General features: G+C 49.0%; 1 protein-coding gene across 1 annotated transcript in view; it reads right to left on the bottom strand.

Annotated features, from left to right (window-relative positions):
- Positions 1-3,472: 3,472 nt before the first annotated feature.
- Positions 3,473-15,375, bottom strand: part of LOC138472433 (uncharacterized) — a 927,133-nt gene continuing 915,230 nt past the window's right edge. The window contains exon 7 of the mRNA XM_069610598.1: positions 3,473-3,587. Coding sequence (XP_069466699.1) covers positions 3,494-3,587 — 94 coding nt within the window. The 3' untranslated portion in view covers positions 3,473-3,493. The remainder of the gene's footprint in view (positions 3,588-15,375) is intronic.

Below are 15,375 nucleotides of genomic sequence, written 5' to 3'. Positions count from 1 at the left end.
ATGAGTGGTGGCCTGGTGGAGGGTGCCCCTGCACTGCTGGGGGGTGGTGGTGATAGGGGACATGGGTGGGGGCCTGGTGGAGAATGCCCCTGGTGGCTGGGGGGTGGGGATGGTGGGAGACATGAGTGGTGGCCTGGTGGAGGCTGCCCCACACTGCTGGGGGGTGGGGGTGGTGGGAGACACGAGTGGGGGCCTGGTGGAGGCTGCCCCTGGTGGCTGGGGGGTGGGGGTGGTGGGAGACATGAGTGGGGGCCTTTGGGAGGGTGCCCCTGCACTGCTGGGAGGTGGGGGTGATAGGGGACATGGGTGGGGGCCTGGTGGAGGCTGCCCCTGCACTGCTGGGGGGTGGGGGTGGTGGGAGACATGAGTGGGGGCCTGGTGGAGGGTGCCCCTGCTGGCTGGGGGTGGGGGTGGTGGGAGACATGAGTGGGGGCCTGGTGGAGGGTGCCCCTGCACTGCTGGGGGGTGGGGGTGATAGGGGACATGGGTGGGGGCCTGGTGGAGGCTGCCCCTGCACTGCTGGGGGGTGGTGGTGATAGGGGACATGGGTGGTGGCCTGGTGGAGGCTGCCCCTGCACTGCTGGGGGGTGGGGGTGGGTGGGAGACATGTGTGGGGGCCTGGTGGAGGGTGCCCCTGCACTGCTAGGGGGTGGGGGTGGTGGGAGACATGAGTGGGGGCCTGGTGGAGGGTGCCCATGGTGGCTGGGGGGTGGGGGTGGTGGGAGACATGAGTGGTGGCCTGGTGGAGGCTGCCCCACACTGCTGGGGGGTGGGGGTGGTGGGAGACATGAGTGGGGTTCTGGTGGGGGCTGCCCATGGTGGCTGGGGGGTGGGGGTGGTGGGAGACATGGGTGGGAGCCTGGTGGGGGCTGCCCATGGTTGCTGGGGGTTGGGGGTGGTGGGAGACTTGAGTGGGGGCCTGGTGGAGGCTGCCCCTGGTGGCTGGGGGGTGGGGGTGGTGGGAGACATGAGTGGTGGCCTGGTGGAGGCTGCCCCACACTGCTGGGGGGTGGGGGTGGTGGGAGACATGAGTGGGGGCCTGGTGGGGGCTGCCCATGGTGGCTGGGGTGTGGGGGTGGTGGGAGACATGGGTGGGAGCCTGGTGGGGGCTGCCCATGGTTGCTGGGGGGTGGGGGTGGTGGGAGACATGAGTGGGGGCCTGGTGGAGGGTGCCCCTGCTGGCTGGGGGGTGGGGGTGGTGGGAGACATGAGTGGGGGCCTGGTGGAGGCTGCCCCTGGTGGCTGGGGGGTGGGGGTGGTGGGAGACATGGGTGGGAGCCTGGTGGGGGCTGCCCATGGTTGCTGGGGGGTGGGGGTGGTGGGAGACATGAGTGGGGTCCTGGTGGGGGATGCCCCTGCTGGCTGGGGGGTGGGGGTGGTGGGAGACATGAGTGGGGGCCTGGTGGAGGGTGCCCCTGCACTGCTGGGGGGTGGTGGTGATAGGGGACATGGGTGGTGGCCTGGGGGAGGCTGCCCATGGTGGCTGGGGGGTGGGGGTGGTGGTCGACATGAGTGGGGGCCTGGTGGGGGCTGCCCATGGTGGGTGGGGGTGGGTGGGAGACATGGGTGGGGGCCTGGTGGAGGGTGCCCCTGCACTGTTGGGGGGTGGGGGTGGTGGGAGACATGCATTGTTGATCAGTAGTCCAAGGTGACACGTGGGTTGGCTGGGGGGCATGCCCATGGTGGATGGGCTGCCTGCGGGACATGAGCAGGGGTGCAGGGTAGTCCCCCGTGGTGTGGGCTGCCTGCAGGGGCCGTGGAGGTTGTGGAGCTTATACCTGGGAGGACCCATACGGCCAATTCGCGTGTAGTACTCCCCAGAACCCCTGAAATACACATACCCTGCTGAAATCGCGTGTGGAACTTCCCGCGCAGCCCTGAAATACACATACCCTGCTGAAATTGCATGTGGAACTTCCCGCGCACCCCTGGAATACACGTACCCTGCTGAAATCGCGTGTGGAACTTCCCGCGCACCCCTGAAATACACGTACCCTGCTTGCACGGGGCCAATCGCGGTGGAACTTCCCGCGCACCCCAGAAATACACGTACCCTGCTTGCACGGGGCCAATCGCGTGTGGAACTTCCCGCGCACCCCTGAAATACACGTACCCTGATCGCACTGGGACAATCGCGTGTGGAACTTCCCACGCACCCCTGAAATACACGTACCCTGATGAAATCGCGTGTGGAACTTCCCGCGCACCCATGGAATACACGTACCCTGCTCACACTGGCCCATTCGCGTGTGGAACTTCCCGCACACCCCTGAAATACACATACCCTGCTGAAATCGCGTGTGGAACTTCCCGCGCACCCATGGAATACACGTACCCTGCTCGCACTGGGACAATCGCGTGTGGAACTTCCCACGCACCCCTGAAATACACGTACCCTGCTGAAATCGCATGTGGAACTTCCCGCGCACCCCTGAAATACACGTACCCTGCTTGCACGAGGCCAATCGCGTGTGGAACTTCCCGCGCACCCCTGAAATACACGTTCCCCGCTTGGCGTTTGCTGTTTGCCAGCCCGGTGAACTGGTCCAGGGTTAGCGCAGCCCTTTGCGATGATTTAGCGATTTTGATGGCTTTTCCTTGCGCGAGGGCGTTCTTGGGGGCGTTACTGGCGCTGCTGCAGGGTCGCTGCGATTCTCTGCGCCACGGCTGGTTTGGGAGCCTAAAATCCATGAATACGCTGTGCGCGGAAATCGGTTTTAGCGCACGTGCCTGGCGCAGTCAATCGCACGCGGACACTCTGCGCCAGCCGCTTGCGACACTTTTCTGCGAAATTCTATGAATTACCCTGATAGTCTGTAGTGGGTCGCATACTAGTATAGTTTTAGCAAGGGTTCGTACGTTTTTTACCTGAGTTTTCCTTAGAAAACTCTTTCAGTTTAGCCTGAAGGTCCCTTAATTGTTTTTTCTGATAATGTTTTAACATGTTTAGGAAGGGACTGTGTTTTCGTATAAAGGTTTTTTTTTTGGTTTATCTTTTATGACTTATGCAAGGTTGCAATTGGAATAGGACATGCTTTTTCCGTTTTATTATTTAGTTAAATGAATGCTGTATTGTTTGATTGAAATGTATTGTGAAAGGTTTGTTTCAAGCCAATCACTAATAAATACAAAACAAATAAATAATTACTCTTTTACTCTGCTATAAAAGCGTAGTTTGTATATTGATCGTCCAAAAACGTTACAGCAAATTTATCCCCTCTACCCTTCCCCCCTCCCACGCCGACACCCCGCCCCTATCTAAGGGGTTGGGAGATAAATGGCTAAATGAGTCCGCCCGGGATTCCGACATGTTATATACACACAATAACAGCAGCGCCCCACCAATTCATACCCACCCCAGTAGAAGGTCGACAAAATATTACCATTTAATTGTACAGCGTCTTTCCTCTACAATCCTAAATATAGCCCAACAAGTGCTCAATATAAAGCAAGTTAATAACGATTTACATACCTCATTCTTTCATTCATTGGGTTAGTAAGGCCAAACATTGTCACTCTTTTGATTTTGCTCCAGAACAATCATAGAATTTCTCTCCTTTTTCCTTAGATCAGATGTTATGTCTGGCCTGAAAAAGAATCAGAATTTAAAGTTGTTAAACAAAACACATAAGTGATGTGCTGCTCATACATTTCATGGGCCGGATTACAGAAACTGTGTGCAAAGTTTGCATAGCATTAGCACTCGGGCAAAGTTTGCCCTATTTTTTTAAAAAAACGGTGATATATTAAAAAACCATTGCACCTCGAAGTGCAGTTTGGTATATTAAAAGCACCAGGGTAAAAATTGCTCTAGTGCCAAAAAGATGCATGTTCATTACATTTTGCACCACTGCAAACTCTGCCATGAGGCAAAAGTGCATCAAAAATGTATCTTTTTAGCACAAGGGACATATTCGCCCGGGTGTTTTTAATATACCAAACTGCACTTGTTGAGCCGCAATGGTTTTTTAATGTGTCCCAGTGTTTTTAAAAATAGGGTAAACTTTGCCCTAGTGCTAACACCGTGAAAGCTTTGCACTTGCACCAGAGCAAAGTTTGTGTAATCTGGCCCCATATTCCTTAAACCACGCCTGTGCAGTTATCCCCCCACACCGTTCCACAGCGAGAGATTCCAATCCTCTACTGACAACATATTTGTGGCGGGCTCCCGACCTGACCACTATCATCACTTGGTAGTGACACATAGCACTACGATTTCGTCTAAAAATAACATTTTGAATAACAGGAAACAACAGGAAAGTTAAAGTAAACATACTCCTGCGATATGTCGCGTTTAGTTTGATTGCTTGCATTTGTTTAGTCTGTGCAAACGTGAGGCATCTGCTGGCTATCTAAACATGAAATGAAACCGACCATCCTGTGAGCTCAATTTTCCTTCGCTAGTCATTATTTTCTGCACACATTTGCTTTTCGTATTTATACATCAGTCTGTGTTCTTCCTTGTTTGTGAATGTAAGCAGTCACACAGAGGTAAAGGGACTGCAGCAAAGTTTAAACCACTGTCTTCATGAAGTCTTCTAAGGCAGATGACGGGAAAGGGACATATTAACGGGGGTCGATGGACAATCAGCTAGCGAGGAAAACAGTCTTTATTTATAGGTAAACGCCTATTTTCCATGCCAGCTGCTGGCGCTTTCTTATGGATGCCGCCATTTTCTCTACCTTCCATGCCCCCATGACCCTTGAGCCAGGCCCCACTGTCGGCCCTGCCCCCCAACACATGCCCGTCCTCCATGCCACTTACTAGTGATTTGCTTCCATGGCTACATCCATGGAAACGGATAAGGGATTCTGCAATCTCCATTCACCTTTTTGCAGTTTTCGGGGTGGACAATTTTCTTTTTCTTTTTTTGCGGGCGATTAATGGTGTGCGTTAACTTTTAGAAGAACTGAGGCTGCTTTCACCAGTTTCTTTGGTGAATATTACCATTAGCACACTGACCTAATGTCAGGGTTGATAAGGGCTAGGTTTTCTGGGCATGGGAAATGGAGTGCTGACTCCACAAGTCATCACCCTGCGCTATTTAGTGCTGCGTCAGTGAATTACCTCATTACCTCCTGTCCACCCTTACTCGTCACAGTCCTTACTTATTGGGGGATTCCTGTCTCCCAGACAGACCAAACGAAGCTGCCTAAAAAATCTGGAATGTCCCCCCCACTCCCTAAAGGAAGTAGAAAAATGTTCCCTTCCTTGTGTGCTGCCTGTGTTTTCTGTCTGTGCGAAGCTGGGACTAGGCTGTTGCCAGCTCCAGTAATGCTGCTATACAGTCAGCAGGCTCTTACCCCTCCCGAGCTTTCCCTACCCATGCGCTGTTGTGGGCTTAACATTACCCCCACAATTATATATGGCCGTGGGCAATTATGGGCCTTTGCAGTGTGCATGTTGGGCTGATGCATACAGTGTGCAAAGGGGTCCCACTGGCATGTAAGACTATTGTGCCTACCAAGATACACGCAGCCTACCAGGTGTGATGTGTTTTGTGTACAGTTCTTCACAGCATGCAGTCCTGTTTAAACCTATACATTGCGTATGCTAGGGGAGGTGCGAGAACTGTGTTTGCTAAAACCACCCTAGGCTGCCCTTGACTGTAGGCTAAGCTTCCACGCTGACGCTGGAGCAATGGGAGTGCAGCGCTTCCATTGTAGAATGAAAACACTATTATGATGCGAGAGCAGGCTACATACTTGCCAACATTCTGTGACCAAAAAGATGTAGGATCTTTCAAGTTCCAAAAATAATTTGCATAACAATGACATCACAGGAAAATACAAAACCTACATTGTTGGCACCATTGAAGGATTCTAAAATACACAACCCATCAAACAGCACAACATGGAAAGATGTTCAAATGTTTAGAATGTATAATTCGAAATGGTAAGTTAGCACCACAGAAGGTAATCACACAGAGCTGATAGGCAACATTTGCCTCTGCTCTGTAGCAGCAGCCTGTGCAATAGAAATGTATTCCTGCAGTGCAAGATTAACACTGAATGACATGGATAATGATACCCCCCTCAGTCTGATGGTGTTACGCTCTGCCGCTTGCCTTCACTGGTGATTCCCCTAAGGGTTGTACCGGCAAGAGTACAGGACATAGTCATGTAGCTGTCAGGTCAGTGGACTGGTCTGAGCCCAATCAAAGTAATCACCTACCTGCCCACTGTACAGACAAATTATTGTGTAGCATGCTTTGTCCTGCATCCTGCCCTAAAGTCACATACATTACCTGCCACTGTAAAAAGCAGTAGGATCTGTCAGTCAAATCTGTAGGTGATTGGACTGCTTAAAAAGCAGTGCGCATTGGCCCAGGAGCAAAGGGCAAGCAGCTATCCATCCAGCAACTGGGAAAGCCTGTTGCTTGCAGGCAGGAGCTCCGGTGGCAGGTGGCAAGAGTGCAGGCTGGTCAAGCGGCCGTTTGGAAGTGCCCCTTTTTCCAGCTGCAGACGCGTGCAGTGCACCCTTGTGAAGAAAGAGCGGGTCGCAAGGAATCCTGGGTGGCAAGCTGCACCCGGGGGTCGGATGAACCTAGTATGCAGATGAAGCACCAGTGAGTCCTCCCCACTCCGCCCCCCACAAACTTGCATCCATAACGGGGGCCTCCAAGCCAGCATTGGGGTAGCGGGGGAACGACTGCAATAAAGGACACGAAAAGGATGCAAAGGCCCTACACTTGCCCTCACAACTACAACAAACAAATGTGTATCAAAGTCAAAAGAAACAGTGTTTAACTTAATGTTCCGAGCTTCTTCCAGCTCACAGCTTTCTCTCAGTGCCCCTTCCCCAAGCATAAGAAAGTTCCATAGAAAAGAGTCTTGGGCCTGATTCAAAGTGTTTTCCTATGGGATTGTGTCATTATAAAACACTCCTGTGAATCAGGCACTTATAGTTTACCTTTTTCCACTTCAGGGCAATATAGTTCAGAACCATTCTTGGGGTTCTCTTCCCCAAGTTTCAAGTAACACAAAACCAAAACGAAGGGGTCTTGAGATTCAGCTCTCAAGACAACACAGCAGTCTCTCATGTCTTAGGGCTCCCTTCCCCAAGACATCACTGTCTCACACAGGTCCCTTGGTACTTGCCCCTGTGCACCAAGTTGCCTTTACTTTATTCCTTGTATTGGTCTCTGGACTTAGGGTATACTCTTGGGATTCTTGGGATTCTATGGCTTCTCCTTTGTCGCTTCGTGGCTCTGCCACCCTGTGTCACACACCCCTTTCAAACTGTAGTTTTGCCACACTACATTCACTCACTAAAGTTCGCTGTTTGGCTTCCTTCAGCTTTTAATGTGTTAGAGTTCAAGGTTTGATTTAATTTGTTGTGCAACCTCTATTTAATATGATTCAAATGTGGTTTCAGGGTGGATGTGCTCTTAGGTTGCTCAATTATATGCAGTATTCAATTTATACTTGTCTGCTTCAATGTTAAGTTTCCCTTTAGTTTGATATTCAATATGCATTGACTTTCTTCAATGTTAGGTTTCCATATAGTTCGGTATTCAATGTGCAGTAGTTTTCAATAATTTCACAATTCACAAACTTCACGTGTTTCACTTTCATTCAGTTACATTTTTAACAAGGTGTAACTGTCATGCACTCTGACTTTCATTTTAGCCTTATTTATCTTTCTTAGCCATTGGCCTTTTGTTATAGTCACATGCTGTAAATAATTCACTTTCCTTAATTGAAGACTTTCGATAACATTCCTTCTTTTCTCCAAGGTACGCAATCACTTCAACAATACTTTCATTGCTTAAGAATGAAGAGTTCATGGCGTTCGTAGACTTTCAAAAACGTGCTTGTTGCTTTAAATGGACACGAGACCACTCCAGTACAATGTACAAGTCTTTTGTTTAATTTAATAATAGCGGCTCACTTTGTAAGACTCGCAATTGAAATAACTGCAGGTTTCTCTACCTTGGAAACTCACCAGCTCACTTTGAAGTCCTTTTTTTTCTGTAGTGCACTGGGCACAGACTTCACAGTTTCCTTCCAGGGGGTCTTTCTCCACCCCTCAGACACTCTCACATTCTTGCAGCACCAGAGGAGAACGGGCCTTCCCTTCGATGGGATGAAGGACGGCCCCTCATCTCGCCTCCTTCCTTCGCCTCTGCCCCATGGAGCCCCTATTCCGATGTCACATTTGCCTGGACCCTCAGCGTTCCCAGTCCCTGGTGTGCTTCTCAGGCTGTGGAATGGCTCACCAGGGCTCCCATTAGTGTCTCTCCTCCCACGTCTGACCTCACCTCTTTTATACAACTGTGTTGTGTAAAGGGGTTGCAGGTGTGAGTCCTTTCTTTTAATTGCCTGACCCTAGTTAAGCAGGGACATCATTTAGGGGTCACCAGAGGTCGCAACTGCCTCCCTTGCGACCTCTGTGGTCCCCCATGCAACCTCTAAAAAAAGAAAACAAAAAACCTTTGTTTTTTTTTGTAATGCAAGCTCCTGGGCTGTGGCCAGCACCATGTGGCTCTTTACTTCTGGAGTGGATGGCTTTCTTGTTCAGGCTCCTTAAAAAAAAATAAGAAAATTAGGAACAGGAGTGCCGCAAGTCTAACACTTTCGGCACTGACCCTAAATAAGAAAGAATAGGAATACCAAATATCTTTCTGGAATTCAATACAATAATTGCTAGACTCATTAAAGGTTTATTTCAGGTACACTTCATGGCGTGAGTCACTGATTTAGTCTGTTCTTAAACGCCTCAACTCAGCCTTTCATCCTTCTGAGGTAGATAAATGAGTACCAACACAGGTTGGGTGATATTGGGTGTATATTTTTTCTATGTAAAGCGCTTAAGCGTAAGTGCTGTATAATAACACATCATTATCATTTGGTCATGGATGTCGGCTTGCATTCTCAGTCATTTGGTAATATGGGCCTATACACACTGATCTTAACGATACATATGGCGAACCATTCTTGAATGAAATATACCTCATATTATAGTGATATCGTAACCATATTTTTTGTAGTGCACAATGGTATGTGATGCCACTTCCTGTTTTGTCAATGGGTGAAAGGTCATGTTCCAACACTTCCTGCGATATTACTTTATGGTGGGGTCAAATGACATCACTTCCTGTGATGTCATCAGGGGGGTCAAGGGTTGTGTGATGTCATTTCCCCCACCCCTGGCATTTTGGTGAAATGACGTCCCTGTAGTTAATCTTATTAGTTAGACATGCCTGATCTTTACAATGGTACCCCTCTGAGGCCCTCTTCCTCATCTAAGTACTGTCGAGTGTCCTAGGTGGGAAAGTGAGGGGAGTTGGCTTATAATAGCTCATAAAGGTTGGTGATGGTTAGGTTTGACGTACTTAGGAAAAGGGGGATACCAAGTCTTACCCATCTTACAATTAACCCTTTTTGCTCTCCTTCTGCTACATCTGGGGTGAGGGTATCTCATGCCCTTTTCTGGGTCAATGGGACATGGTTAAAACACTATTCCATAACTGCCCTTGGAATAGAGGGTTCCATTGGCAAGGGAAATGGGGAATACCATTTCTTGCCTGAGTATATCTCATTCCCAATACCCAAGGCCCATCACTCAGGTGATCCCCCTCATTCTCCAGCCCAAGAGTTGGGATCCAAGTGCAAAGGCCTTTCCATGGCCACCTGTGCAGAGGATCCTAAGGGAGCAGGAGCGATAATACCCTCAGGTTTCTTACATGAGTTCTCAGTGCTTTGGCCTTCACTGCCAATTAAATGGAATTGTACAGTACAATGATTTGGCCTTCTCATCTGCCTCATAAATGCACTTGGGGTTCTCATCTGTTTGATCTTCTACTAGTTTACAAAATGAAACAGAGTTCTCATTGTTTGGGCCCTCTCTGCCTACAAAATGCAAGTGTGCCGAACACTGCTTTGACAATTTCCACTGCCTACTAAATGCACATAGTGTTCTCAGTGCTTTTGCACATATGGTGCTTTGGCATTCTCCAAAGATGCCTAACAATGCTTTTGCCTTCCCCACCACCTATTGAATGCATAAGGAGTTCACAATGCTCTGGCCTTTTCTGAATACTAAATACAAATATGCCTAGCACTGAGTCACCTAAGCCTGCTATATACAGGTGTGTTTAACACTGCTTTTGCCTTCTCCACTGCCTTCTAAATGCATGTGGGGCTTTAGCTTTTTCCTCTGCATAACACATGGAAGAGAGGCTAATACTACTTTGGCAATCTGTCCCACTACTAAATTAAAGTGTGCCTAATGTTGGTTTCTCCCTCACCTACTAAATTCATGAGGCATTCTCAGTGCCATGGTCTTCTCTGCATAGTAAAGCAAGTGTGCCCTTCCATTCGGACTAGTAAATGCAGCTGTGTATAACATAGCTTTAGTCTTCTCTGCATAGTTAGAGCACATGGGGTTCTCAGTGCTTTTGTCTTCCCGGATGCATACTAAATGCATGTTGGGTTCTCAATGCTTTGTCCTTCTGCTGTACCAACAAAATGCAGATGGGTTTCTCAGAGTTTTGCCCTTCTCCTTCTACTAAATGTACATGGGGTCCCTCACTGCTTTGGCTTGCTCTTCCATCTACTAACTGCTTGTGTGATTTTCACTACTTTTGTCTTCTCCTCTGCCATCTAAAAGAAAGTGTGTCTAACACTGCTTTGGAATTCTCCTGTGCCTTGTAAATGCATTTGAGATTCTTAGTGTAAATGTATTGGAGAGTCTTAGTGCTTTGTCCTTCTGATTATAAATGTGTGTGTTACATTACTTTGCCCTTCTCCTTCTCCTACTAAATGCACTTCGGGTTCTCAGTAATTTTGCTGTCTTCTCAGCCTATTAAATACCTGTGGGATTCTCAGTACTTCGGCCTTCTTCTTCTCCTACTAAAGACCTGAGGTATGTGAAGTGCTTTCACCTATTCCTGTGCCTTCTTACTGCAAGTGACGTTCTACTAAATGCTGGTTTGGTGGTGGTCTCATTGCTTTTGCCTTTGCCACTAATTACTAAATGTATGATAGATTATTAGAGCTTTGGCCTTCTCCTCTGCCTACTAAATGGACGTGCAATTCTAAAATGTGGCCTTCTCCTCCTTCAGTTAAATATATATGGGGCTCTTAGGGACCTTCTTCTCCACATAAAAGCAATACATGTATAACTATCAATGCTTTGGTCTTCTCCTTCAGCTTCAATCTACATGTGGAGCTGAGTGCTTTGTCCTTCTTCACCCCCCACTAAAGGCACGTGTGGCTTTCAGTGCTTTGGCCTTCTCTTCCACCAACAAAATGCATGTGCGCATTATGGATTGCAGCATTTTACCGATTAGATGTTAATGATTTGCATTTTAAGGAACATGTTTCAAGTCATGAAAATGAACACATTTTTTAAAAGGCATATCAAAGCTCTACTACCCTCTTGAGCGTTTGTGCTCTGGTTCCTGGGGTGGCTTGCAAAGGCCCTCCCCGTCGGCCCCCGCATTTTCTAACCTTCCCTGGTGACTTTGTTTTGGGCAGATAGTCTGCATTTATGAAGCTGCGAAAGCACCAGCGGCACGGCCCAAGGAGCGAGATGCTGCAGATGGGGAAACACCCTTGCAGTCCTTCAACTGGGACTGCAACCTACAGAAGGATGCAGCAGGCCAAGAAACCCAATTTAAGTCAAAATTAGTGGGTTTCTAATGAGGGCTGCGATAACACCAGCAACTCCAGTCGCCGAGAGAGTGGAAATTGAACAGTTACCCCCGCCCTGCGGCCCTGGCGCTGGCCTAAGCATGCTCTCCTCTTCCCCACTCTTGGACAACAGAAGCCATTGGAGAAATCTCTCGTAGACCATGGTCTCTCCGCTACCCCTGACCTTGATAACTCACTCTCTCTTTTGGAAGAGACATATGGCAACCTTGGAATGAATGTGTAAATGAAGAGATGACGTTAACCCACGCCAGGTCATCGTCACATTCATCTCTTAGTGATATTTCCGGCGCCATGCCACTGAATGCTCTTATGGCAAAACTGGATGCTCTTTTTTTATTATGTAGCACCCTGGCACAGGACCAATGCGAAACAATAAACATCCTGGCAAGGGTGGCTGACGTCATATTGGGCTTACCCTGCGACAAGGGCAAGAGCCACGGGCTTGTGGCACTGGGCAGGCATCATCAGAGGGCCCAGTACCATTAATACCCATCGCTGCACATCAGTTGAACCAGCTGCCATCGACAGGCACTCAGCATGTCCCCCATGTTACTTTCTCCTCTGCAGCCGAGCCCCTCAGCGTTGCAGGGTGCAGTGACCATAACGGCAGGATCCGAGGAGTTTGCTCTAGCCGCTCTTAGAAACAAGTTATCAATGAGGAATAGCCCTCCCCGGGTCCATGCGAACAAAAAAGCAATGCCCAAGGCATCTAGCTAAGAACAAGCTCCCTCTTGCTGGCCGTTCTGCCAAGTCTGTCGCAGTACCACAGCAGTGTCTTGCTGGTATTTCTGGACTTTCAATAAATGTTTTTAAAAAACAAGACAATGGTGTTCAGCAGAAAAAGTGTCAGCAATACTCCAAGGCTAACAATCAGCTCGGACAGTGGGGTGATCAAACAGGTCACAAGCTATGATTATCTTGACTGCAAACTGCGTCAGGAAGGACAGGCCTGAAGCTGACCAGGCACTGTGGAGCCATATTTAGATTTATGCAGGCCCAATGGCACAGGCCCGTTAATTGTTGTTTTACAGATTTACAAGTGTCAGGCCAGACAGGCTGCCCTTTACAGGGCCGAGTTGTGGGGTGCCCACAATTCAGACGCGCTCTGGGTCATTGAGCAAAAATTTCTTAAAACATCAACGGGCTTGCCGGCAAACAACCCGAATGCCCCAGTCTTCTGGGAGCTAGGTTACCAAAGCATCAACTTATGTTGCTCGAGGCCAGTCTTTTATTGGGCGAGACTCTGGACTAGCGACAATCTGAGCCAATATAGACATGCTGTCAAAGTTGTTTTGTCTCAGCCAGGCAGGGCTAATTTACTCTGGGTCTCTTCCATCAAAAAAGAGTTGACTGCCTTGGGGATGGAGAATTATTGGTCTTGCCCGGACACTATTCCTGAGAACCCCAAAGCATTAGTAAAAAAAGCTTACAAAAGCAAATGGTTGAGAGAAACCTGAGCAAAACTCACATTGTCTGCCAAACTGTCTCTATCAGTCCAGGAAAGAATAACCTGGTCTCGAAGATTATCTGGACAGAATGAAATTGAAACCAATGAAAGCACTGTACATGAAACTGCGCATTGGCACTCTTCCCTTAGCTGAAGTCAGGCACCATTGGAATAAGAGTATGCCAGCAGCTTGCCCTTTCTGTCCACGTGAGATTGAAAGCGTAGTGCATTTTATTTTGTTTTGTCCAAAGTATTCTCATATTAGGAAAATATTTTTAATACCGCTTTTTAAAACGTTTTACATTAGAAGAATTGATGTAGTGCTTGACTTTTGGTTGGCGGGGGATTGCGAGCTGGCAAAACAATAGCAAGATTGAACAAGCGGGACTTGGTTCAGCAGCCCATCTTCCTCCACAATTTGGATTAAAAAAACAGCCAGGGGAAATCTCAATAATATATGCATCCCTTGCTCTAGCTGTCCTATTGGCCCATCCTTCACTGATGCCGCTCCTTATAGGTATGATAATGTTTATTTATAAAGCGCCTATACACAGGCAAGTGTTTCAGAGCATTCAAGGAGGGTGGGAACATGGGGGAAAAAAAGAGTCGCTCAGAGCCCTTGAAATTCTGAGACGATAATAGTCTGCACATGCAGAGTACGTGCATAAATACATTAAACAGTTGAGACACAGCAAATAGGCCTGATGACGATTCTACAGTTTTACCAGTGCAATTAAGGGGTGAGGACAAGGGCGAACAGACAGACTATCTTCAGCCACGGTGCATTCAGATTGTGTAATTGCACAGTCACAGGGAGGGGTAGGTCCAAGTGCACCCAGTTGGTGGAGGCTGGGGTAAGTACAGAGAGAGCCACTCTCAAGGGTTATTTCTCAAGTGCAGTGAGGGTGGGCGGGGTGCAGGGCCCTGGGTCAAGTGCGAGAGAGGACTGGCTGGGTTGACCAGGAAATGTGAGACTCTGGAGGTACACCAGGCGACCAGTCAGCAAGCTGTAAGGAAGAGGAGGGAGTGAGGGAAAGAGCAGGGGGATCTAGATTAGCAGGGTAGAGGTACAGAGAAGGAAGAAGAGGAAGCTCTTGAGGAGTTTCCGGAACTTAAGAAGATCAGGCTCAAGATGAAGGGTGGCAGGGAGGCTATTCCAGAGGGAGGCACCTGCTGAGGATGTGGCAGGTAGGCTATTCCAGAGGGAGGCACCTGCTAAGGATAAGGATCTCCCTCCAAATCTCTGCTTGGAGAACCGGCTCACTCGCAGAAGGTTAGAGGTAGATGAGCAAAGGGCTGGAGAGGGACAGTATTTTGGTAGGCTATATTGCAGGTAGGTAGGTTCCAGGCCCCAGAAAGCCTTGCGGACAGTGCACAGGGTCTTGAACTTGATCATTGCAGCCACGGGGAGCCAGTTCATGGATTTCAACGCCAGAGAGATGCAGTCCCTGGGCTTGAGGCCAAGGATACATTTTGCGGCTCTGTTCTGGTTGAGTTGCAGATGGTGCAGGGGAGAAGCGGGGAGGTCGAGAAAGAGGATGTTGCAGTAGTCTAGCCTAGAGAGAACCAGGGCTCTCGAGACAGTGAGCCACTGTGGGAAAATGAGAACAGGTAGAGTACCTCTGAGGAGGTGTAGCTGATAGTTAGACTTTTTAGTGATGTCCGAAATGTGAGAGGAGAAGGAGAGAGTGGAGTCGAAGGTGACCCCAATGTTTTTAGCCTCGCAGGTGGGTGCTGGTGCAGGGCCAAGGGAGGCAGGCCAGAGTGAAAGTGGGAAAGTGGCAGGGGTTGTTTGCAGCACATCATGAATGAATAGCGGACAGTCAGTCAGCTATGAGCGAGGAGGGGGAGGCAGCGGCTGAGGGTAGCCTGAAAGATAGTTGCGTGTCATCTGCATAACACTGAGAATAAGGGGTGAAAGTGGCAATCAGATGTGCCAAGGCAGCCATATAAACATTGAAGAACCAGGGGGATAGGTAAGATCCCTGGGGAATGCCACAGGTTGAGTGAGCGATAGTCGAGAGAAAGACTCTGAGTTCCACCTGGGATGGGCGGTCAGAAAGAAAGGAGGTTAACCATGCCAGAGCCTAACCTGTGATTCCCAGGGTGTCACGGAGACGTGCGATCAGGGTGTTGTGATTAACTGTGTCAAAGGCAGAGTAGAGGTCAAGGAGAATGGGGACAGATGGAGCGTTATTGTCAAGGTTTGAGAGCAGGTCTTCATGGGTGTGCAGAAGAGCAGTTTCCATGCCTCTGGATGCTCTAAA

Source organism: Ambystoma mexicanum, chromosome 8, assembly GCF_040938575.1.
Source record: "Ambystoma mexicanum isolate Mex_15411 chromosome 8, UKY_AmexF1_1, whole genome shotgun sequence".
In the NCBI taxonomy this organism is placed as follows: domain Eukaryota; kingdom Metazoa; phylum Chordata; class Amphibia; order Caudata; family Ambystomatidae; genus Ambystoma; species Ambystoma mexicanum.
This window is presented reverse-complemented; position numbering and strand designations above follow the sequence as displayed.